Consider the following 25,995-nt stretch of genomic DNA (forward strand, 5'->3'; position numbering starts at 1 on the left):
TTGTTAGTGGGGGTTCATCTTCCATGGGCTTCCCAGGTGGCACTAGTGGTGAAGAACCTACCTGTCAATGCAGGAGACAGGAGACATGCGTTCGATTCCTGGATCTTGAAGATCCCCTGGAGAAGGGCATGGCAACCCACTCCAGTATTCTTGCCTGGAGAAGCCCATGGACAGAGAGGCCTGGCAGGCTACAGCCCATAGGGTGACAAAGAGTCAGACACCACTGAAGCAACTTAGCACGCAAGCACCTCTTACATAGTCAGAGTAGACAGAGAGACCCTCGGGGGCTCCATAGTCTTGAGGAGAAAGTCCAGGGCTAGGAACCAACAGACTTGGGTTTTTACCTCTGGCTCAAATCTCTATTAGCTGTTACTTATCACTCCAGTCTTCAGTCTCCTTAACTTAAACACCTTTCTGGTTCAAAAGCTCAATGCTTTTTGCTTGGTTTACGGCCAAAAAAGTTGTATCTAAGCCCACGCTAGGCTGACCATCCAATCAATTTAAATGTGGAGTTGTGGAACATATTGGCCCTTGAATTCTTTTTGTCCAAAGAACAATGACCTACTTAGAGTTGGCTCAATGTTGGTGACTATGCATGAGGGCCCTCCCTCAGCCACCTATAGAATCTAGCTGGGTGACATCCCTGGCCACCACTGCCAAGACAAGCCAGAGCTCTCTTCCTGATTCCAACAGCATGAGGCTGGGGACCCTGGCAAGACCAGGATTCTGGTGTCCGCTGTTGGATACCCAGCATGGCATATATATGTAGACAGCGGATGGGGGAAACGTCAGCAACACAGAACAGCTTAGACAGAGGGGCTTTCCATCCTCTCTTCATGCCCTCCTCTGTCAGCACCACCAAGAGGGAGGCGTCCTTCATACTGTTCGGAGGCAAGAAGACACGAATCAGGACATTTCTCCTGGGGTCTCTGCCACTCCTGAAATGTATGACCTGGTCAAGAACAGACAATCACATCTTTAACATACAAGCAGCAACATCTAAAAGCATCATGACAACTGCATCATGGATTGACTCTTTCTTGAACAAGAAGCCCCTTTGGGTAGAGCCCCCTTGACAAATGAAGATTCGCTTCCCTTTAAGTCCCTTGGGAATCCAGGAATCAGCTTTGTTCTCTTGTCTGCAAAAGCTGTTACAGAAGTTGTCTGTCTCCAAGTTGGACCACGCCCTTTCCTCTTGGAAAAGACCTCTCTTTTGACCAAGGCCCTGGGCTGCTGCAGAAGATCTCAGCCACATTGGCTACTAGAGCCCTGATGTACTGGGATCAGGGAGGAAGGCTCTTTCTATAATTCTTTTTCTGACATTCTACATGTGTCTGTGTGAGTCTGTGTGTGTGTTGCTCTCTCTGTTTCTTTCTGTATTTCTCTATGTCTCTCTCTGCATCCCTCAGCCTCTCTCTGTACCTCTCTGTCTCACTGTGAAAGTAGGGGTCCTGCTGTAGATGTCTCCATCTCCCTGCCTGGTCTTCTGTCTCTAGATCTAGAGGGACACAGAGACAGAGGATTGGAAGTCCTGACTGCACATGTCTGATTGCTCTTCCATCTCTGAGTTGCCACCCATGTCACTAAGCATCCCTGTCTGTCTATCTCCCCCTGTGCCTCCCTTCCCTTTCTTTCTCTCTGTCTCTGACCCTCCTGCAAAAGAAAACTAACTTCTGCATTATCTCCAAGGCCTCCCACAGACAGTGTGTATCATAATTCCTTGATCTTTTAACACTAGGGAAGAGAGAGGGTGACCGTAGGAAACGTGGGGATATTATTGATGTCATGGAGGATGTCCTGGGGATGGGGAATAAAAAGGAAGGGGAGGGGGAGCGGCTGGGACCATGGATCCCTCTGCTCACTCTCCTCTCAAAGACTCAGGCCTATTTACAGGCACTCCCGCAGGACAAGCCTGACTGTTTTACAGGGACAGTAACAATTTCAGACGTCCAAGAATTAGAAGTGTAAATATATCTCCAACCAGAGCTAGGTGAGAGTAGATTGCCTGAGAAGAATCATTTCAATCAAGAAAACATCATTTCTGATTAGAATGAATCCAATCGACATTTTTTTTTTCCCAAGAAATGTCACATACAGGCCATGTATATGGAGTTTCCTGTGGTGTGTACTCACCTCCCAAGTTAGGAGTATAGCCTGGCTTACTAGCGTGGCACTTTGGTGGGGTGACGAGAGAAATCAGAAGAGACATTCTGAGGAAGACAAAGGATAGTGGACTTGTCACCAGCAGTCTGTTCAATCATTCAGTCATTAATATGATCACAATTATTCAAAGCACATGGAGAATTATTTCATTAAGCACAGTATTGTGCTTAGTGAAACATGTCAGACAAAGACAAACACTGTATGTTATCACTTATATGTGGAATCTAAAAAAAATAAACCGGTGAACAGAAAAAGAAGCCAACTCACAGATATAGAGAACAAACTAGTAGATACCAGTTGGGAGAGGGGTAGGAGAGGGCTAGAGGATTAAGAGGCACAAACTACTATGTATAAAATAAATAAGCTGCCAAGATATACTGTACAGCATGGGGAATGGAGCCATTATTTTGTAATAACTTTAAATGGAGTATAATCTATAAAAACATTAAATCACTATGCTGTACACCTGAAACTAACATAATATTGTAAGTTGATTCCATCTCGATTTTTTTTTAAGCACATGGACAGCAGTTTATTTCTTGCCTTCACCTCATCCTTGTCCTTTTTTATTTTAGAACCATTGACAACATGCAAATAAGCTAGTATGAGAGATTCTCCTCCTCCCTGGCTTGGATGCTTCTCCTGAAGCCTCTAGTTTGAGACGGAGGTGGGGAGAAGGCAGTTGACCGGCGTGGGAGAGAGTGAAACAGGAAATCCCTAGTCTTCAAACGACTCCACTTTTTAAATTAACTTTTATTGGAGTATTGCTTTACAATATTATATTAGCTTCTACTGTAGAGGACAGTCAAGCAACTGCACGTGTATCTATCCCCTCTTTTTTGGATTTCCTTCCCATTTCGGTCATCACAGAGCACTGAGTAGAGAGCTCCCTGAGCTATATCCCTAGAGGCTGTCATACAGAGTGAAGTAAGTCAGAAAGAGAAAAACAAATGTCAGATATGAACACACGTATGTGGAGTCTAAAAAATGGTACAGATGATCTTATTTTCAAACAGCTCCTTCTCAGCTGCTGAAATTCTCAACAGGACCATCACCACCTTGCAATGCACCTGGGTCTAAATTATCCTTGTGCTTCAGGTACATGTTGTGGTTTGGAAATATCATCTCGCTGGTGGAATTATCACTATGTGAACATAGATTAATTCATCACATAGGATATAAAATGAATGCAAACAAGTATGTTTATTATTTTAGTTTAGGGGAGCTGGGACTGACACTCCCCAGGCAGATAGCCCAAGGAGAAAGACTTGAATCTGGACTGTGGGATATGGAGACCTAGAAGTTAGAGACCTACAGATAGGAGAAGAGGAGGCAGGTGATAGCCTAGTTCCTCTGCTGCTGCTGCTGCTAAGTTGCTTCAGTTGTGTCCTACTCTGTGCGACCCCATAGACAGCAGCCCACCAGGCTCCCCCATCCCTGGGATTCTCCAGGCAAGAACACTGGAGTGGGTTGCCATCTCCTTCTCCAGTGCATGAAAGTGAAAAGGGAAAGTGAAGTCGCTCAGTCATGTCTGACTCTTAGTGACCCCATGAACTGTAGCCTACCCGGCTCCTCCGTCCATGGGATTTTCCAGGCAAGAGTACTTCCTCTGAGTAGGGCTAAGACACCAACTTACAGTGGCTACAGCTGGTGGCAGAGTGAAGGAAGGACATAAATAGGTAAGAACAAATTAGCCTAGGACCCAGAAAAGTGATTCCCTTTTTTTAACACTTATTATTATTTTATTTAGCTGTGCAAGGTCTTAGATGCGGCATGTGGGATCTAGTTCCCTAACCAGGGATCAAACACAGGCCCCTTTCATTGGAAATGTGGAGTCTTAGCCACTGGGCCACCAGGAAAGTTCAACAGACCAGTGATTCTTAACCCTAAGAGTGCATTAGAATCACTGGGGAGCTTAAAAAAATAATAATGACTCGGCTCCATTCTAAGACTTTCTAGTTTAATTTCTTTGGTGGAACCTGGACAGTGGTATTATTTACAAGCTCTCTGGGTGTTTCTGAGGTGCAGCCAGCCTGGAAAACCACTGATTCAGACAATCAACAAGCTAATAATGAAATTCTGGGTATTATCCTGACTTACCTTGCATATAAACACACAAAGAGAAGGAGGGGGGGAAATAACTATTTTCTATAACACTAAAGAGCAGAGCTTCCCTATGGTAGCCGAATGGATAAATACCAGACACACGTAAAGGAGTGAAACTAAGCTGAAAGAGATTGGAAGAGTCAGACCTCTCTCCTGAGAGCATCCAGGCAGACCCCAGGGAAGAGGTGGGAATACATCAGAGAGGCTATCTGGAGGCAAACATTTGCATTGCTGAGATACTTCAGGAAGGCTTAGAGGAGTGTGTCTCAACCCTGACTACACTAGAACCACCTAGGGAGCTTATGCATCTTCCCAAATCCAAGTCACAGTGCAGACAATCCAATTAAAACCTTGGGGGATGGCAGTGGTGGAGCAACATTTTTTTGTAAGCTTCCCAGCTACTTCTGATATCCAGCCAACATTGAAAATCATTGCTTTAGATAATTATTAATGTTTCTTCTCAGTAAAAAATTGGCTTTCATTTTTCCAGCTGGAAAGCATGTAAAAGTATCAGCCATCTTCCAGGTATGCAGACCAAGGACTGGGAAGGAGACCAAACCTTCAGGAAGAGTAAGGCGAAAGGTATTTGCAACAGTGTGGATGGACCTGGAGATTAGCATACTACATGAAGTAAGCTAGGCAGAGAAAGACAAATATCATATGATATCACTTATATGCAGAATCTTAAAATGATACATATGGACATATTTACAAAACAGACTCACAGACATAGAACAAAAACTTGATTACCAAAGGGGAAAGGTGGGAGGGAGGGATAAATTGGAAGCTTGAAATTGACAGATACACACTACTATATTTAAAATAGATAACCAACAAGGACATACTGTATTGTACAGGGACCTCAGCTCAATAGTCTGTAATAACCTAAACAGGAAAACAATTTGAAAAAAGAATAAATACATCTATATCTATTACTTTTCATATTGTTCATGGGGTTCTCAAGGCAAGAGTACTGAAGTGGTTTGCCATTCCCTTCTCCAGTGGACCACATTTTGTCAGAACTCTCCACCATGACCCATTTGTCTTGGGTGTCCCTACACGGCATGGCTCATAGTTTCATTGAGTTAGACAAAGCAGAGACATTTTGCCAACAAACGTCTGTCTAGTCAAAGCTATGGTTTTTCCAGTAGTCATGTGTGGATGTGAGAGTTGGGCTATAAAGAAAGCTGAGAGCTGAAGAATCGACTCTTTTGAACTGTGGTGTTGGAGAAGACTCTTGAGAGCCCCTTGGACCGCAGTCCATCCTAAAGGAAATTGACTTCATTGGAAGGACTGACGTTGAAGCTGAAACTCCAATACTTTGGCCACCGGATGCCAAGAGCTGACTCATTTGTAAAGACCCTGATGCTGGGAAAGATTAAAGGTGGGAGGAGAAGGGGACAACAGAGGATGAGGTGGTTGGATGGCATCACTGACTCAATGGGCTTGAGTTTGAGTAAACTCCGGGAGTTGGTGATGGACAGGGAGGCCTGGCATGCTGCACTCCATGGGGTCACCAAGAGTCAGACATGACTGAGCGACTGAACTGAAACTGATATCTATAACTGATTAACTTTGCTGTCCACCTGAAACCAACACAATATTGTTAATCAGCTTTATTGTTGTTTTATTTCTAAGTCATGTCCAACTCTTTTTGGGACCCCATGGACTGTAGTCCACCAGGTTTCTCTGTCCACAGGATTTCTAAGGCAAGAATACTGGAGAGGTTTGCCACACCCTCCTCCAGGTCCCTTACCTTTTACAACTCCAGTAACCATGGAAACAAGCCCTCCTGAACATCAAGCTATTGATATTAGAAAAATCTTTATGTAGGGTCAGAATCTATTCCTCTGGAATTGTCACACCTTAAATACGGTTCAACTGATGAGAGTCCCAGTGAATGAGTGAGCTGTCATGGGGACCCAAGACTTTCCATCTGCTCTCATTTCTCTGTTTCATCACCTGCTCTCCTGCTCTATAGTTTGAGGGTCACCCGTCCAGGCCCTGCTGCCTTTTCACTCTCCTCTAATGCATTGAAGTCTACTTTCCCTCTGTGGCTGTGGTCCCAGTGCTCCACCTAGAATCTGAACAGCTCACAGAGGCACTCACAAAGCTCTTCTGAAAAATCCATACCGCAAAAGTGTTAGGTGATGCTTTGAGCAACACTCCAGGTGCCAGAAACTCCAATGTGGCTGTTACCTTGTCAAATTTTTAAATGCAAAAATGAACGTGAAGGGTTTACCTCTGATATCCTGGAGATCCATTGTGCAGGGTTTATTCGATCCTTTAAGGCATCTCTTATCTGGGGGTTAACAAAAGCAATTAAGGATTAGAAGATTATGAGGAACTAATGCATATGCTTGAGACCAGCAACCACTATGGTGAGAGTGTGTTTCTAGCAAGTACTGTTGGTGGGACCAACAGTGATATTGCTCTTGTTGATACTTTGACTACAATTACTAGCTGTGGTATTCAATTCACTTAAAAGGTAATCATATGGTCTATAACTACATAAAACCTTAAGTGCTTTTTATGCAGTTTCACTTGCAAAACTGCATTTGTTCTTTATCCTAATCTAGCCATGGACGGAGGAGCCTGGTGGGCTGCAGTCCATGGGGTCGCTGAGAGTTGGACAGTGACTTCACTTTCACTTTTCACTTTCATGCATTGGAGAAGGAAATGGCAACCCACTCCAGTGTTCTTGCCTGGAGAGTCCCAGGGACGGCAGAGCCTGGTGGGCTGCCGTCTATGGGGTCGCACAGAGTCGAACACGACTGAAGCGACTTAGCAGCAGCAGCAGAGAAGGCAGGGCATCCCAGGTGGCTCAGTAGCTAAAGAATGCCCCTGCAATGCAATTGCAATGAGAAGATGTGGGTTCAATCCCTGGATCAGGAAGAGCCCTGCAGGAGGTCACAGCAACTCACTCCAGTATTCTTGCCTGGATAATTCCAAGGACAGAGGTGCACTGCAGTCCATAAGATCACAAAATCAGACACAACTGAAGTGACGGAGTAGCACAGAAGGCAGGAAAAGCATTATTACGTCTATGATCCATTTGAAGAATCTAAGGCTCATGAATTAAGGACCCTCCAGCAGCACACAGCTATTCCATAGAAATATCAGGATTAAAGGGCTCATTTCTTAACCCTTACCTCTTTTACTTTTGTATCCTCATGGGAAAACAAAAGAACCTCTGTGAAATATGTCTTTTACAGACCTTGCAGATTAACTTAGTAGTAAAACAACATTGATGGTACAATAAATAGATACATAAAATCTTAAAAATAAAAAGTAAGCCCTGCAGTGTGAGTGTTTGCATCTGTGACTTAGAAGGTTTACTTTTCTCAATCCAAGAGGCAATGTAATAAAATAGAAAGAGGGTGATCTTAAAAGCCTGAATAACTATGATGTTTTGTTCCTTTTTTCCACTTGTTTTCATCATACCACCTACACACACTCATCTGTATTTGGAGAATTTCCTTCCTTAAGTCCACTGCTCTTTAAGGTAGAAGCCAGGAACTCACTTGACTCTCTTGCAGCTAAGATGTAGCCACGTGACCTGGGCTCAGCCAATCAGACATGATAATGCAAGATGTAGGTATCAGTGATCCTCCCCAGGCAGCATGGAGGGGCTGCAGTAGCAGGAACTCTAGCTTAGCACACACTCTCTGATGTTGCCCTGCTGAGCTGTGCTCTCTGTGCCCAGCAAAGTGGGAAGGGGCAGGGGAGCCTCATGTGGAATCATCTGTGCTGTGAATCAGAAACTAGTCTTTATGCATAGCCTCCATGCCTCCCAGCCACAGAGAGACCTTCCCAAAGATGTTATTGTGAGATGTAATAACTTTTTCTGCTTTAGCTAGCTAGAGTGGGTTTCTGAGAAATTGTGAGCAAGCTACTTCATCACTCTGAGTTTCAATTTCCTCATCTGTAGAACTAAAAATAGGAATAACCAGGATTGCTTTCAGGGTGAGAGCTAATGACTATAAGAGCTTAGCCCCATAAAAGCTTGAAAACTGGTAGTATTACTTGCATTGTTGAGACCTTGATGTCCTGTTCAAGTGTCTGCACAAATGATTGAGGTAAAAGACTCCCAATAAGTGGTATTTACAAGTAAGCATTTCAGGGCCAAATACTGATAATGCAGAAAACAGCAGAAGAATTTATTATTTATTTATTTTTTTTAGAAGAATTTATTGTACCTTCGGATCCAGGATTGTTCCAAACACCAGGATGAAGAAGCCCTGAGAAAGATGGAAGAGGGAGGAAGAGCCATTAAACAAAATAAAATGATAATAAGAAGTACCAGTACTTATTATCAGTTCTTATTCTGATAGAAGGTAAATAAAAATAATTTTATTAAATCCTTAAATAGAAAAACAAAAACCATTTTATTAAATCTTTGACTGTCTCATTTTAAAGTCGCAACACCTAGATTGATCCATTCAACAAATATGGATATAGAATTTTTCACGCACTGGCCACTGCTCTCGACACTTAGAATACTACAGTAAACTAAGCAGACTGAGGTCCCTGAGGCATGCAAGAATACTATAGGAATTTTTTATTTGGGCAAAATAAACTGTTTTATGTTTATCAGGAGTTGCACATCTCATCAGAATATAACAGCCCAAGAAAGTCCAAGGAGACAGGCTATACATGGCCACCTCACAGTTCTTGAACAATCAATCAGTAATGAAAGAAACTTCCATGGAAAATAACAAAAGCAGCTGTGTTCAGCTTTTATGAACACCTCCAACCTCCTTCCCCCATCCACAACTAAAAACTGTTATAAAACCTGTGAAGAAAAATTAAGGCCACGGATACTCATAAAAACTCTAGAGTTTCTAAGTACACTAATAGGTGTTCAGAAATGGGTGCTCCAGATATTATACTATAGACAGAATTTATTAGTTCTCATATCTCTTATCTCATATCAATACTTCGGCTATCTGACGCAAAGAACCAATTCTTTGGAAAAGACCCTGATGCTTGGAAAGATTGAGGGCAGGAGGAGAAGGGAGTGACAGAGGATAAGATAGTTGAATGGCATCACCAACTCAATGAATATGAGTTTGAGAAAACTCCAGGAGATAAAAGAGGACAGGGGAGCCTAGAGTGCTGTAGTCCAAGGGGTTGCAAAGAGTTGGACATGACTTAGAGATTGAACAACAACATCTCTTACGATTCATACAAAGATAGATCCCATTAAAGTCACACAGTGGCTGTTCTCCTATCATTATAGTCCATTTGAGTTTTCCACTTTTTTTTTTTTTTTTTTGCACAAAACCACTCTGGAAGAAGGAAGGAAATGTGTTTGTCCCATTTTTCACCTAAGGAAGTTCAGAGATTTAACTTTCAAAATGTGAAAGGCAACAACAAAATACACTAGACAAAATTTCTCTTGGAGATGAGGCTACTCAGGTCTTGACCCACCAGACAAGAGATGTAAGATAATGACCTTCGATTTAGGCATCCTTGTTAAGCTGCTTCTATTTCATAATCAAATGTGATCCTTACCCAGGCTGAGGCCTGCTAACGTACATAATTTAAGACAAACGGCACCATAAAGATGTTACAACCAAGTGACCATCAGCAGAAACAGTATAAAACCCCCTGCAATCATGATCTGTAAAAACCCAGCTGAAGGACAGAGGACTTCACAGGGACTAGCGCATGGCCGCCCAGCTCAGCTATTCCCCCAGACACGCTAAAATACACTCCCTGTTCATCCAGTCCGTCGAGCGCTCCAAATCATGGAATGATTCTATCACATTACTCTTTTTAGTGTTTCTCTTAACCTACAAGACAACCATTGAAATCTGTCATTGTGTCTATTAAGAAAATGTCACTGATTTTGTGAACCATTCAGTTATAAAGTATCACTTGTATAAAGATGCTTGGGCCAAATACATCCCAGTCGGGTTTTGGTACTAGGAATACATTTTAATCCAAAATCTTCACGAATTTTACCCAGGAATTAAATTTTAAAAGATCAGGGAACCACAATTCTAGCCTGTTTCCTGAAGGCTAAAGGACGAAGCTCTCTCTTTGAAAGATCTTTAATTTCTTGAGTTTGGATTAATTATATTTGTATCTGAACATTTACCATAATGCTCAGCACAAAAGAAATAATAAAGTCATGTCTCTGTGTATTTCTGTATGTACATGTGTGCATTTAATTGCTTTATTATACAACCTGCATCTATAGCAATAAATATGTAACAGGAAAACATTCCACAAGGATCACTTGTCATTGGTCCATGCCACCTTGGGAAAAGTTACAAAAAAATATCCTTCCAAAAATTCAGATAAGATTTCAGTCACAGTTTTATCTCTGAGTGAGAAGAATTCACTGGTAGCAGCTTCTCTGAATTTCCTTTAGTAGACAAAGCACAATTTGAGGAGGTAAATCTCAAGATGTTCTCCCAGGGTTTTAAAGTACGTGCTTTAACTGCTGTAGACTGAATATTTGTGTCCTCCAAAAATTCATATGTTAAATCCTAGTGCTGGATGTGAAGATATTCAGAGGTGGGGCCTTTGAGAGGTGATTAGTCATGAGGGCAGAATCTCATGAAAGGGATTTAGGGTCCAAATAAAAGAGGTCCCAGGGAGCTCCTGGCTCCTTTCACCAGGCAGGGTTATGGAGAGAACAAAACTGTCCATCTGTAAACCAGGAAGTGGGCTCTCACCAGATAACTCAGTCTATCTGTGTGTGCCTCCATCTTGGACTTCCCAGCCTCCAGAACTATAAGAAATAAATACCTGTTGTTTATAAGCCACCCAGTCGATAGTATTTTTTGTCATAGCAGCCCAAATGGACTGAAACATTTACTTTTCTCCCACCAAAACAGCTAGAGGGGGTCCTCAAACCTCCCACCCAGCCAGTTATTCTCAGTAAATATGAAGGAAGACATGGGTCAGAAGTTATGGATTGATAAATGAACAGTCAAGGTAGCTCTTGACTACATAATAACACTTCGCTAGCTAAAGGGTGGGGCTTCCCCAGTGGCTCAGAGGTAAAGAATTCACTTGCAATGCAGGAGCCACAGGAGATGCAGGTTCAATCCCTGGGTTGGGAAGATCCCCTGGAGGAGGAAATGGCAACCCACCCCAGTATTCTTGCCACGAGAATCCCATTGACAGAGGAGCCTGGTGGACCACAGTGCGTGGGGTCGCAGAGTTGGACTTAGCACGCACACAGCTTGAGCTTTAAAACCCGTGGAGATGCTCCCACAGAGAGGGAACCATGAAATCTTTAAGAAGGTCTCTCTCCTACATCCTGTTGACCTCCTGCATGTGTAGGAGTCTCTCTTCTCCGTCTGCCCCGTCAGCCTCAGCTGCCTCACATCTCGGTTCCTCCTTAGTCCCTGAGTGCCCTGCTTCTTCTTGCTTAGTTGATTTTGTCTCCTCCATCAGTGAGGGCTGATGACTGTCCTTTCTCTCTTCCGGCACTGGGCATCCTCAGGATGCTCTGATCCACAGACTTGCTGGTAAACAGCAATAACCAACTCGCCTATTTGGTAGCACTTGCCATTCTCCATGGTTAAATACTTCCACCACAGGTGATTTAAACCTAGCAACACTACCATGTGTAAAATAGATAGCTAGTGGAATAGACAGCTGCTGTATAGCACAAGGAGCTCAGCTCAGTGCTCTGTAATGATGGGTGGGGGATGATGAGGGAAGGTGGGAGGCAGGCCCAAGAGGAAGGGGATATATATATACATACAGCTGATTCACTTCCTTGTACAGCAGAAACTAACACAATATTATAAAGCAATTATACTTCAATTAAAAAAAAGATAAAAAATGAAAATAATATCAATCCATCAATCAATCCAGCAAGCTGGCATCACTGAACATGGAGTCAGGAAGAGATGGGCACATCATTACACAGTGTTCCCACCACCCAGACATACTAGTTGCCAATAACCTCAAAAGTACGGTGAAATATAGATACAAACAATTACAAAGTGATGCATTCTGAGGATGTATCACCTTTGTTTTCAATCTAACTTATTTAATTTGTAAGGATGTCTATGTTTACAATCAGCTCCCCAAATTCCTGAAAGGTAACAGTCAGCTCTCTTGAGCCAGTACAAGCCAGTTCCAGCCCAGCACTGCCTCATGCCTGCCCCAGTGTCTGACCTTCACCCTGACTCTGCGCTCAGCTTCTCACTGTCCCAAGGGTCCTGGCATTTAGCTGGATGGCCCCACCCTCCTCCTTGTCAGGAGTCAAGGCAGAAACAGCTGAAATTACAGGTTGACCCTGTAATAATAGGTAAAGGAGTTCATGGTATCAAAATAAATGCTCACAGCCTGGTTTAAAACAAAAGTCACAAGAAAGTGGCCCCAAGGAAGACAAGGGGAAAAAAAATGCTTAAAAGTGAAACATGAATTCATTCAGCATTCAGGATGAATGGCCATGGGGTACCCAGAAGAGAAGTTTTAGGAACATTACATTTTTAAAAATATTTTTTATTTTGAGGGTCTTTCTGCAAACCATATGGGATCTTAGTTTCCCAACCCATACCCCTAGCAGTGGAAGCATGGAGTCTAAATCACTGGAGTTCCAGGGAAGTCCCTAGGAACACTACATTTTGAACCCAGTTCTACCAGTGACTAGCTGCATAAATGTGGGTAAGGCAATTGATAATTACCAAAATTAAAAGATGCTTACTCCTTGGAAGAAAAGTTATGAGCAACCTAGATAGCATATTCAAAAGCATTACTTTGCTGACTAAGGTCCGTCTAGTCAAGGCTATGGTTTTTCCAGTAGTCATGTATGGATGTGAGAGTTGGACTGTGAAGAAGGCTGAGCGCCAAAGAATTGATGCTTTTGAACGGTAGTGTTGGAGAAGACTCTTGAGAGTCCCTTGGACTGCAAGGAGATCCAACCAGTCCATTCTGAAGGAGATCAGCCCTGGGATTTCTTTGGAAGGAATGATGCTAAAGCTGAAACTCCAGTACTTTGGCCACCTCATGCGAAGAGTTGACTCATTGGAAAAGACTCTGATGCTGGGAGGGATTGGGGGCAGGAGGAGAAGGGGACGACAGAGGATGAGATGGCTGGATGGCATCACTGACTTGATGGACATGAGTTTGAGTGAACTCTGGGAGTTGGTGATGGACAGGGAGGCCTGGAGTGCTGCGATTCATGGGGTCACAAAGAGTCGGACACGACTGAGCGACTGAACTGAACTGAACTGAACTGAAGAGTGATACAAAAACTGTATGGTGCAATTAATATTTTTCATACAAATTTAAAAAAAAATCGAAAGGTGAAACACCTCTATTTTTGTGTTTTTTTTAAAACTGGAGGATAATTGCTTTACAGTGTTGTATTGGTTTCTCCTGTACAACAACGTGAATCAGCCATAAATATACGTATATCCCTTCCTTCTCGAGTCTCCCTCCCACTCTCCCCATCTCATCCCGCAAGGTTGTCCCCAAGACATCAAAACACTTGCTGTGGAATGAAATCATGTACACTTAAATTCTAAAAGAACAAAATGGAAAACATTTGACTTAAAATTTCTATTATAAATAAAACATTTACTTGAAATAGTCTTATTTTCTTATAAGTACACAATTAGGAACAAAAGCAATATTTCAGAGGGCTTTAGAAAACTAAAAGCTCTCTTTTCAGTTAGTTCCTATCTACATTTAACATTCAATATAAGAAACTTTGGCTCTTTGATATACCATAGCTAAAAAAATGAAAAAAAAATGTTCAGTCAAGTAGGGAATCATTAAAGGTACATACAGAGTCACCTGGTAAAATGCTCAGATGTATTTTTAAGTGAAAACATACATTGTTTTTTAACCCCTATGCTATGTAAAAACATATTTATATATAAGCATAGAAAACTTGGTAAAGATACATATAAAACTGGGAATATCGCTTAATCCGCAAGAAGAGAGACTGCCTTTAATACCACTCTGGATGGCTTGCCTCATTAAAATAAGATGGTTTCCAATGGTCACTAAAAATTCTAAAATGGTGAGGAGGGTGAGAGGGAGATCCAAGAGGGAGGGGACATATATGTACTCACGGCTGATTCACATTGTTGTACAGCAGAAACCAACACAACATTGTGAAGCAATTCTCCTCCAAGAAAATAATTTTGTGAAAAAAGTAAAAGTAAATTAAAAAATTTTTAATTTTAAATAGAAAGAAATATAATGTGTGGGCACATTTTAATATCTCTACTTACATACCCAGATTTTGGGGGAAGTAGTATTATTTAGTTTCTAAACAGCAACAGCTCAGCTTTTAATATTTTGTTTATTTATTTGGCTGTTACAAGTCTTAGTTGCAGTATGCAGGATCTTTCAGTTGGTACTTGAGGAATCTTGGGTTACAGCAAGTGGGACCTCGTTCCCTGATCAGAGAACGAACCTGGCCCTCAGCACTGGGAGCACAGAGTCTTAGCCACTGGACCACCAGGCAAGTCCTCCACTCACTGTTGTCTTTCGTTTTTAAACAGTCCCTTAAAACGGGAATTCTTCTACCTGTTTCATAAGTGAGGAAAACACGACTTGGCAAAGTTAAGCAAATATCCCAAGACAGTGCTACACATCCATAAATCAGAGAGCCTAGATTTTAATCCAGGTCTTTTTGGAACAAAAGCTTACTTCCTGCCTCAATTTCCCCTCCACAAACGCACTCAGTCAAATCAGTCATTTCCTACTCTTTGCCACCCGTGGATTGTGACCCGCCAGGTTCCTTTGTCCAGGGGATTCTCCAGGCAGGAATACTGGAGTGGGTTGCCATTTCTCCTCTAGAGGATCTTCCCAACCCAAGGATCAAACCTGAATCCCCTGAGGCTCCTGAGCTGGCAGGCAGATTCTTTACCACTAGCACCAACTGGGAAGTCCTCCTGATTCAATATGCTATTTCAAATCCTTTGACTCTTATAAATAAATACAATGCTACGAGCTCCTGATCACAAAACTTTCTCCTGAATTCTCTCACCGTGGACTCAGTCAGAAGGCTCCGGACTTACCTGGAAGGCGTTGAGCAGGGAGAAGATGATGTGGAAAGCCAGCGAGCCGTCATTGAGGACCGTGGCTATGCCGAATCCCCAGGTCAGTCCCAGCAGTGGTGTGAGGATGGCAATGTTTTTACTGATCCTCACGATGGCCCTCACTTCCTGGAACATGGAACTGCCAATGGCCGCTCGCCGGGTCTTGACAATCACCAGTGTGACTGTGACCAGGTTGACAACCACGATGGCCAGAGCCGGAACCACAAAAGCCAGAAGGGCCTTGGTCATGTCCCAGTTGAGCCAACAGGCCTCAGGCCGGAGATAACCTTTGCCAGGCTCAGTGGCAGCGACCGTGATAGCAGCGATGAGCAAAGGGCACCCGTAGCCCACTGCAAAGAGAGCTGCCACCAGGACGGACTTGGGCAATGTATGGAAGACTATCAGGATTCCATAGAGGATGAGGAGTGCCTTGGCGAGCATCCAGAAAAACACAGCAAGGTAGAAGAAATGAACAAAAAAGGTTGCTGCCACGCATGCGCTGTGGTGCCTCGTTGGACCACTGAGAAAGGAAGCCACGATGAACCACACATCAGCCATCAGTAAGGTGGTTGCAATGTTAGCAATGCACACGTGGCGTAAGTATGAGATCTCTGTCTTCGTCACCTGGCCCCAGACCAAGGCCTCGATGGACAAGCAGAGGATCAAGCTGCAAATAGAAACACCCAGGCCTATGTACGTGATGTAAATCAGGATGGGACTTTGCAAGACATGGGGTGCCATCAGAATCGAGAAAGAAGTAAAAGTCTTGCTCGGGCTACATTTGCAGACCGCCTGCTGGGAGTTCTCCTGAATCATCTGGCAGACCTTGGGGTCCCATCTGCCCTCTAAGGAGTGCCAGCCTGCACACTTTGCCGTCCTGTCCTCCGACTTGCTGATCTTTTCAAAAATCAGCGAGATTTTTTCAAGTTCCTTGGGCAGAATGACAGACAGGACAAGCCCATTCACGGTGATGCTTTCCAAAACACTGGCTTCTAAGATGGCCCCCAGAGTTGGAAATGCGATGCTGACCGCCCGAGAAGGAGAAGGCACCTCCTGAAGTTCCTCTCTACTGATCAACACCTTCCCCGTGACCACGTCGCTGGTGTCGTTAACTCTCATTGAAAAGGTGAAATTCTTTCCGGCGTTGTCTCTAGAGAGGATGGTGCCCACCGTGTGGATGAAAGTATCGGCTATGTCAATGGGATGCTTATTGACAAATAGCTTTCTTGCGAAGGAATTGATTGAATGTAGCAGGACATAGCTGCTGTTTCTTTCGGGGATGAAGGTCCAGTTAGAGATGCTTTTGCTATTTAGAATGTGGTTGGCCATGATGCTGTAACTCTGTCAATGAAGAACCGGGATTAGTACTGAGCCACTCTCTGAATCTGCCAGAACAATCAACATTTACTTTTTAAATGTGCGGTCCTGGGACTTTCCTGGTGGCTCAGTGGTAAAGAATCCACCTGCCAATGCAGGAGACACAGGTTGGATCCCTGAACTGAGAAGATCCCACATGTCATGGAGCATCTAAGCCTGTGCACTACAACTGCTGAGACTGTGCTCTACAGCCCGGGAGCCACAACTACTGAGCCCACACACTCTAGAGCCCGGGCTCCGCAATAGGAGAAGTCACCGCAGTCAGAAGCCCTCGACCTGTAACTAGAGAGTAGCCCCTGCTCGCCGCAACGAGAGCAAAGCCTGAGCGGCAACAAAGACCCAGCACAGCCAAGAATACATAAATAGATAAATAAATAATTAACATTATACGTAAAAAAGTGGTCGTCCAGCTGGCAGCAAAGGCATCCTCTGGAACTGCCTGGAGATCCAGAATCTCAGGCCCCACCCCAGACCTAGTCAATCAGAATCAGCATCCTTTTTTAAAACTGAAGTATTGTTGATTTACAGTGTTGTATTAATTACTGTTGTCCAGCAACAGACTCAGTTACACACACACATATATAAATACACATTCTTTTGCATTTCTTTTCCATTATGGTTTATCACAGGATATTGAATACAGTTCCCTGTGCTATACAGTAGGACCTTGTTGTTTATCCATTCTCTATATACTAGTTTGCATCTGCTAATTCCAACCTCCCAATCCATCCCTCTGTCGCCACCCTCCCCCTTGGCAAACCACCAGTCTATTTTCTATGTCTATCTAGAACCAGTATCTTAATGAGACTCCCAGATGAGGTTAGTGCTGCAAGGGAATTGCCTTCCTCCCATTTTGTGCAATGCCTTCCTTCCCCACGCCCATTGCCATCATCAATTCCTTTTCATACCTTAGCGAAACTAGCATTTGTTTACTCTGGTCAGAGCACCTATTACATAATTAGCATCTAATGCATCCCACTTGTGTGCAGCACCCCGTATAGGAACATTTGTTGTTGCTTAGTTGCTAAGTCACGTCCGACTCTCTTTTGACCCGATGGACAGTAGCCTGCCAGACTCCTCTGTCCATGGGATTTCCTAGGCAAGAATGCTGGAGTGGGTTGCCATTTCCTTCTCCAGGGAATCTTCCCGACCCAGAGATCGAACCAGTGGCTCCAGCATTGACAGGTGGGTTCTTTACCACTGAGCTATCAGGGGAGCCCACGTATAGAAACATACCAAACTGGAAGTCAATCCTAGAGGCTAAACTTACTTTTTAATATCCTCTGCTTTGAAGATCAAAGCAAAAAAAAAAAAAAAAACGGGATCCGGTTCCATTTTATATTCCTGAGGCAGATATGTATGATTGTTTTCTTTGCATTCAGCTATTTTCCTTTTTTGCAACCTGTTCTGACTCCAAATGAAAGTAAGAAAAGTCTTTCTCTCTGCAGATCTTCCATGGTTCTCAGTTTTCAGTAGCCAAATAGACACTGGAAATGTACACCGGGGTTTGATCCACACCCCATAAGTGGTCTCTCTAAATGTTTGTTGATTGAGTGTTTTCACTTTTTCCTTCTTCTACTCATTAGCTCTTCATTCACTTTTCAATGACAATTTATTGAACACGTGCTGTGCTAAGCACTGGAGATACTGAGATGAAAAACACGGTTCTCAGACCCCCGAAAGCTCACAGAGTATCCAGCTCACCTGCATTCCTTTTCCATCAAGATGATTCTCCACCACGTCCTCACCGCCACTCACCTGCATCTTTGCCTCATCAACATCCGTCATTGGCACAGTGGAGATGTTGTGTAAGAGTTGCACAATCACAGCAATGTTTCCCGGAATCCGGGGAGACTTCTGAATGTTCCTAATCACACAGGACAGATCCTGCGGACACTTTTCCATTAACAAATCTGTAATAGTCTCAGGCTTGTTGGTATATTCGCTTATTTTTGATCCTCCAAATGTTTGAACAGAATTTAAATCTGCCTAAAAAATGGCAAAAAACAACAACAAGTTTTTTAATGTTCCTTTTGTTTTAAATAGAAAAAGAGTTTTACTAAAATTTAGGACAGTCTGATTCCACAATGGTATACTGCATAATGTTTTTGTATTTTACATTCTCAAGTTCATACTCGCTGTGAATTACCTGCTCAATACCAGGGTGTTTCAACAGAAAAGGAAAGCCCTGCCTTGCCAGCCAGCTGCTTCCTGCCCAAAATAGCAACTGTGGTCTTTAGTACACCTCTTCTGACTTCTTCTGTGTATGTATGCTGCACATTCATTCTGTAGGTAGATTTCTAGTGCCCGCTAAGCTTATTTCTACTATTCCTGAGGGGCAAAGCATGAGATAGGAGCACATTTTTAAAACAGAAATTCTGAGCTGAATTTGGATGAATCCGTTGGAACATCCATAGAGAAGGACTGAAAGTATTGATAGATCTCCCATGAATTCAGGCTTGAGTCTCACCCTTGAGAGCAAGCAGGGCAACCTATGGCCCCAGGGTAATCACCTGATTTGGCGTGGGAGCGGGGGCAGGGCATGCTGCATGGCTTGTGGGATCTTAGTTACATGACAAGGAATCAAACCCAGGCTCTCAGCAGTAAGAATGCAGAGTCTTCACCACTGGATCACCAGGTTATGGCGATAGTCACCAGGTTGCTGCTGCTGCTAAGTCACTTCAGTTGTGTCCGACTCTGTGAGACCGCATAGACAGCAGCCCACCAGGCTCTCCCGTCTCTGGGATTCTCCAGGCAAGAACACTGGAGTGGGTTGCCATTTCCTTCTCCAATACATGAGAGTGAAAAGTGAAAGTGAAGTCGCTCAGTCGTGTCTGACCCTCAGCGACCCCATGGACTGCAGCCTTCCAGGCTCCTCCGTCCATGGGATTTTCCAGGCAAGAGTACTGGAGTGGGGCCTGATTTTTGGTAAATATAGTTTTACTGGAACTGATAGATTTATTGGACAGGTACAAACACACTTACCAACCACACAGCCTCACACCCACTTTCCCCTTATCGAGTGCTACATGCATTGCTAATTTCTTAGTTTTTAATTGAAGTATAATTGCTTTACATTGTTGTATTAGTTTTTGCTGCACAACAAAATGAGTCGGCTGTATGTATACATATATCCCTACCCTCTTGAGTCTCCTTCCCACCCACCCCCATCCCACCCCTCTAGGTCATCACAGAGCAGTAAGCTGAGCTCCCTGTGCTATACAACAGCTTCCCACTAGCTGTCTATTTTATACATGTAGTGTATATATGTCAATGCTACTCTCCCAGTTCGTTCCACCCTCCCCTCCCCTGCCATAGCCACATGTCCATTCTCTGTCTGTGTCTCTTATTCCTGCCCTACTAATAGGTTCATCTGTACCATTTTTCTAGATTCCATATATATGCATTAATATACAATATTTGCTTTTCTCTTTGGGGCTTACTTCACTCTGTATGCCCGATTCTAGGTCCAGCCACATGACTACAAATGATCCAATTTCATTCATTTTTATGGCTGAATATATATATATATTTTATGGCTGAATATACATATATATATATATATATACACACACAATATCCCATTGTATATGTATACCACAACTTCTTTATCCATCTCACTGCAGATGGACATTTAGGTTGCTGCCATGCCTTGACTATTGTCAATTGCGCTGTGCTGCTAGTTTGGGGCTCCCCTTTGCAGGTGGGAGAAAGGATATTACCTCGAAGATGTTGAAGGCAGTGAGAGTACGGCAGGTGTCAGTGACTTTGTGCCATTTCTTTTGCCTGCATAAAAACCCCATATCCCCTGGAGTGTCTGGAGGGCAAGGCTGGCTGCAGTAGGAATTGTCCACACAAGTGCCATGGCATTCACCTGAGGAAAGAAAAGGTGTCAGCATCGGATGGAGAGGTCTGGGCTCTGGACCACGTGGGCCAGTTACCATGGTGTCCACACAGTGAAGGCGCATCAGCCCTATGGACATCAGGTGTCTTTTCTTTGTGAAGTGCAGGACGATTGAAATAGATCAGAGGTCATCATCTATTTCAGTGACAACCCCCTATTATTTCCAACAAACTAGTATCCTGAACTCTAAGGTTTAAAATAGATAAAAATGGTACCATCCCAGCTGAAGTGAGTAAGAGAGAAGAGCCCATGGTTCAGTCCACTAGCTCCCTCTCTTACCCCATAGGAGCCCCCTAAACATGCCTCATGCCTGCAGCTCCCCAAGAACACAGTTTGGAAGCCAGCATGCCTGATATTCTCTAGGAAATTTCTCAGCTCCAATTTCTTAAAAAGCTAGGACTAAAACCACATATAACCCAGCAATCCCACTTCTAGACATATACCCTGAGGAAACCAAAACTGAAAAAGACACATGTTCCCCAATGTTCATTGCAGCAGTATTTACAATAGCTAGAACATGGAAGCAACCTAGATATCCATCAACAGATGAGTGGATAAAGAAGCTGTGGTACATATACACAATGGAATATTACACAGCCATAAAAAGGAACACATTTGAGTCAATGCTAATGAGGTGGGAGAACCTAGAACCTATTATACAAAGTCAGAAAGAGAAATATAAATATCATATACTGACACATATATATGGATTCTAAAAAGATGGTACTGATGAATTTGTCTTCAGGGCAGCAATGGAGAAACAGAGATAGAGAACCAACCTATGGATATGGCGGGAGGGGAGGAGGGAGAGGATGAGATGCACAGAGAGGGTAACATGGAAACTTACAATACCATATGTGAAATAGATAGCCAGTGGGAATTTGCTGTATGACTCAGGGAACTCAAACCGGGGCTCTGTCACAATCTAGAAGGGTAGGATGGGGAGGGAGATGGGAGGAAGGTTCAGAAGGGAGGGGACATGGGTGTACGTATGGCTGATTCTTGTTGATGTATGACAGAAAACCACAAAATTCTGTAAAGTAATTATCCTTCAATTTAAAAAGAATAATAAATTTTAAAAAGTATTATACAAAAAAAGAAATTTCTTAGCTCCAGAACTTTACAAGGAGTTATGTCATCAAGACCCATAGACCCCCCCATAGCCACTGCTCTATTTTGAGTTGGTTCAATCCAAAGGATTTATGGCAAAGAACTCTCAGACCAGATGGAGCAAGAAGGGAGCAGGGGTCAAAGGTACAATTTAAGATGAGAAGAGTAAAAAAAAAAAAAGCCCAAATACATGCCATCGAGGTGTGCCATCTACCATGCCATGAGACAGAGGGCTGAGAAAAGCTCTGCATTACAACAGATGAATAGGAACACACCCAACTGTTAGTAACTGCTGCCAACATACCGTGTGGCCTGGTAGACACCTGCTCCTTGCTCTTGTTGGCAGCCTAGGAAGGGAAAATTAAAATTCAGGTCAAAAGCACCCAGTGATTCACTTTCACCCCATCTGAATCAGCTCTGACGCCAGCATGCCACTAAATCTAAGACCATGAATTTGTCACCATGGTCCTATTTCCCCTCAGCCTGAACAGATGTCTTTCCATGGCTATTCAGCAGGAGAATTCCTTCCACTCCAGGAAGAATGATCTGTTTTCTATCTAGGAAATACACCCTGGGCAGATGTGGACTCACTGGAAATTAATGAAGGTTAAGCTGCAGAACCCCTTGCTTGCATGGGCCCCTTCTATGTGCTGAAAGAGAGTCTAGCAACATGTTCACATGATCATTGTTGTTGTTTAGCTGCTAATTCGTGTCCAACTCTTTGCAACTCCATGGACTGTAGCCCACCAGGCTCCTCTGGCCATGAGATTTCCCAGGCAAGCATATTGGAGTAGGTTGCCATTTCCTTCTCCAGCGGATCTTCCTAACCCAGGGATCAAACCCACGTCTCCTTCATTGGCAGGCAGATTATTTACCTCTGAGGCACCATGGAAGCTCCATCATTATCATATGTTTTATTAAATTTTCAGAAGCAAAATAGTTTAGCCATCATCTGTTCAGTCCTTTTTTTTTTCCCAACTCCCCCTCCTTTACCTTCTCCCTTATTTTGGAGAGCACTCAAAGGATATAGCTGTTTTGGGTAGAAGTTGAGTTGGGTATATGTTTAGTTTGGATTCAATAGCATATATTTATGAAGTTTGCAGTCATATTTGCATTACAAAGAGGACATCAACATATAAGAGGCATTCGTTCTCAGAGTATTTACAATTAGTCATAGAACAAGAAAATCCTAAGTGCTCAAGATACCTTGCAACTAACATATGAAAAAAATTTGGTTTCCTCAAGGCAATGGCACCCCACTCCAGTACTCCTGCCTGGAAAATCCCATGGACGGAGGACCCTGGAAGGCTGCAGTCCATGGGGTCGCTGAGGGTCGGACACGACTGAGCGACTTCACTTTCACTTTTCACTTTCACGCATTGGAAAAGGAAATGGCAACCCACTCCAGTGTTCTTGCCTGGAGAATCCCAGGGACAGGGGAGCCTGGTAGACTGCTGTCTATGGGGTCACACAGAGTCAGACATGACTGAAGTGACTTAGCAGCAGTAGCAGCAGCAGCAAATTTGAAAACAGTCTTTCTTACATGTTTACATGACATTATTAACAATGAATTGAGAAGCTGAAAGGTGTCTTTTTTTTTAACTAGCCATAAGAATGAAAAAAAATCTGATCATTAATTTTAGAGGTAAACTGAATCATCTTTCTATTTTTGTTATAGAAAAAGCTACAAAATTATTGACATGTAAGTATGCAGCCAAAAAATGTAGGGAAGAAATGTTGGCAGTTTATTTATAAAAATATTGTTATTAATTTATTACTGGAGGGACTGCCCTGAGGGTCCAGTGGTGAAGACTCCATACTTCCAATATAGGGGACACAGGTTTGACCTCTGGTCGGGGAACCGAGATCTCACACGCCACTCGGTGCCAACCAAATAAATAAATAAATAGATTCATGGAAGTGCAAGCATTTCAAGATGTCCTTAGCCCATCTTGAGTGGATCATGATCTCCAATGCACCATAATAAAGCACTTCAAAATGAGCAGTTCTGGATAACACTTGGCCCATTAAAGACACTCCAGTGAGGTCACATCCTGCTAGTCAGATAGGAGGGCAGAAGGCAATGGTATGCTATTTACAAAGAATTCTGGAAACTGTCTTCTTAAGTGAAGGAACTGATTCACTTCCAGTTAATCTGCCAAAGTCCATGTATACAACCCCACTTGATCTCTTCATTTCTAGGGTGGTATCCGATCTGGGCCACTTAAGTTTCAGATAGTAACAATCCATGGACAGAGCAGCTTGGCACGCTACAGTCCCATGGGGTCGCAAAGAGTCAGACACAACTGAGCGACTAACACACACACACATAGCAACAATCCTCAGACTAATACTGTGAACAAGACACTTGCAAACCCATCACCCGCTAAACCTACAGAATTGCCTGAGAGAGGTTGGAAGACAGAGAGCGCCCCCCAAAAAGCTCAGCCCCCAGCAACTCGTAAATTGAGAAGAAAAGGATGGAACATCTCTGGTAAGGTGAGTCCCTGATAATCAAGAAAACAAAGCCAGCCTCCCATGCTCAGCCTCCAAGTTCCATCTTGTGGAAGAGTATGGATGAGGACATGAAGAGGAAATAGTACAGACCTGTGGAGCTGGGTGCCTCCTAGAAAAGGCCTTTCTGAGGGGGTCTCTAATCTTTCCCAAAAACTGGGCTGTAACTCAGTATTAGAGGGAGGGGAGTCATGGAGAAATTTCCCATCCAGGGGCACATTACTCACAGGGTGAATATTGTTTAGAAACTTCTAGAAAGAATTCTTTATTTAACTTTTTATTTTATATTGGATTATAACTGATTAACCATGTTGCAATAGTTTCAGGTAAATAGCAAAGGGGCTCAGCCATACATACACATGTGTCCATTCTCCCCCAAACCCCCTCCCATCCAGGCTGCCACCTGACCAAGGTGCTCACTGCTCCTTCCTGCCCATTGGTGGTGTTCACCATCAGGCTTCTTGAAGGAGATGCCATTTTGGGTGGGACAGTGTTTCATGGTGCTGGGACCACTCCTAAGTCCAGCTCACTCAATGCCATTAACCATTTCCCAGTCAAGTTTGGAGACTTCCCTATAGTTCAGATGGTAAAGAATCTGCTTGCAATGCAGGAGATCCGGGTTCAATCCCTGGGTCAGGAAGATCCCCTGGAGAAGTAAATGACAACCCACTCCAGTATTCTTGCCTGGAGAACTCCATGGACAGAGGAGCTTAGCAAGCTACCATGGGGTCGCAAAGAGTCAGACACGACTTAACTAACACACACACAGTCAAGATCACACTCCTTCCAGCCTCCACATTCTCAGGTGCCTTTAAGGAAGAGGCTCTACCCTGTTTACCAGCCGCTGAAAGCTTCACCATCAAAGGATACGGAAGAAGAGTGGATTACCTTTACCTCATTCAAACCCCTTTGCATCTCAGGACATTATGGAAAAAGCAGATGGGAAAATAACTGGCAGCTATTGGCTAAAATGGGTTTTGGTGGCCTGCAGTTGCAGTTTCTTCTGGTTGGAGCATTCTACCCTGTCTTCAGGCTTCCCTCATGGCTCAGCTGGTAAAGAATCCACCTGCAATGCAGGAGACCCCAGTTCGATTCTTGGGTCAGGAAGATCCCCTGGAGAAGAGATAGGCTACCCACTCCAGTGTCCTTGGGCTTCCCTCGTGGCTCAGCTGGTCAAGAATCTGCCGGCAATGTGGGAGACCTGGGTTCGAACTTGGGGGTTGCAAAGAGTCAGACACAACTAAGCGACTTTCACTTTCACCCCTTCTTCTACATACCCTTCAGCTCAGATGGGCTGGCTAACTCATGGGTTCTAGTTTCCATCTGATCTCCCCACCAGTTCATCCTCCCGCCTCCCTCTTCTCACCTGGCATAACGTCCTGCAGGACTCTGTGGCCAAAAGAAACACGAAGCCGTAAAGCAAGAGCAAAAGCATCTGAGTCATCGTCTTCGGCACAGTTGCCTTTCTGGCTACTAGAAGAACAAACGAAAAGGCAAAATGTCTCCAACTGGAAGCTTTTGATGTTCCATGCAGAACCAGTCAGCCTGAGACTGGGTTCTGTCCTTAGTGCTGTCTGCTTGGGCCCCTCTGCTCCAGAGGTGGGGGCCCCGTGGTCTCCCTAGACCTTACCAGAATGCCACAGATGTGCACACCAACTGGCCCTGGGAGGTGCAAGCAATAGATGTGATAACCTTCAGGTTCTGCTATTGTCTTGCATGTAACACCTAGCATGGGAATCCCTCCAAAGGCATCTGCACATACCAGCCCATATTTGGGGAGCAGGAAGGATG

General features: G+C 43.7%; 1 protein-coding gene across 1 annotated transcript; it reads right to left on the reverse strand.

Moving 5' to 3' along the window:
• Window positions 1–169: 169 nt before the first annotated feature.
• ADGRF2 (adhesion G protein-coupled receptor F2) lies at window positions 170–25,668 on the reverse strand. Its single transcript, XM_040249502.1, has 9 exons — window positions 25,571–25,668; window positions 21,995–22,037; window positions 20,399–20,550; window positions 18,435–18,665; window positions 15,279–16,640; window positions 8,469–8,510; window positions 6,512–6,571; window positions 2,134–2,210; window positions 170–952 (listed from the first exon to the last, which is right to left on the reverse strand). Exons 1-8 carry the CDS (start codon window positions 25,646–25,648, stop codon window positions 2,163–2,165), a joined length of 2,016 nt encoding a protein of 671 aa, XP_040105436.1. The 5' UTR covers window positions 25,649–25,668; the 3' UTR covers window positions 170–952; window positions 2,134–2,162.
• Window positions 25,669–25,995: the final 327 nt, after the last annotated feature.

The sequence above is a fragment of the Oryx dammah genome, unplaced genomic scaffold (genome assembly GCF_014754425.2).
Source record: "Oryx dammah isolate SB20612 unplaced genomic scaffold, SCBI_Odam_1.1 HiC_scaffold_11, whole genome shotgun sequence".
Lineage (NCBI taxonomy): Eukaryota > Metazoa > Chordata > Mammalia > Artiodactyla > Bovidae > Oryx > Oryx dammah.

Coding starts and splice junctions, on each gene's coding strand:
- ADGRF2 (XM_040249502.1), bottom strand. CDS start 25,648: ATGACTCAGATGCTTTTGCTCTTGCTTTACGGCTTCGTGTTTCTTTTG. Junction 22,038..25,570: donor CCTGCAGGACGTTATGCCAG/GTGAGAAGAGGG, acceptor TTCCCTTCCTAG/GCTGCCAACAAGAGCAAGGA. Junction 20,551..21,994: donor GGTGTCTACCAGGCCACACG/GTATGTTGGCAG, acceptor TTCTTTCCTCAG/GTGAATGCCATGGCACTTGT.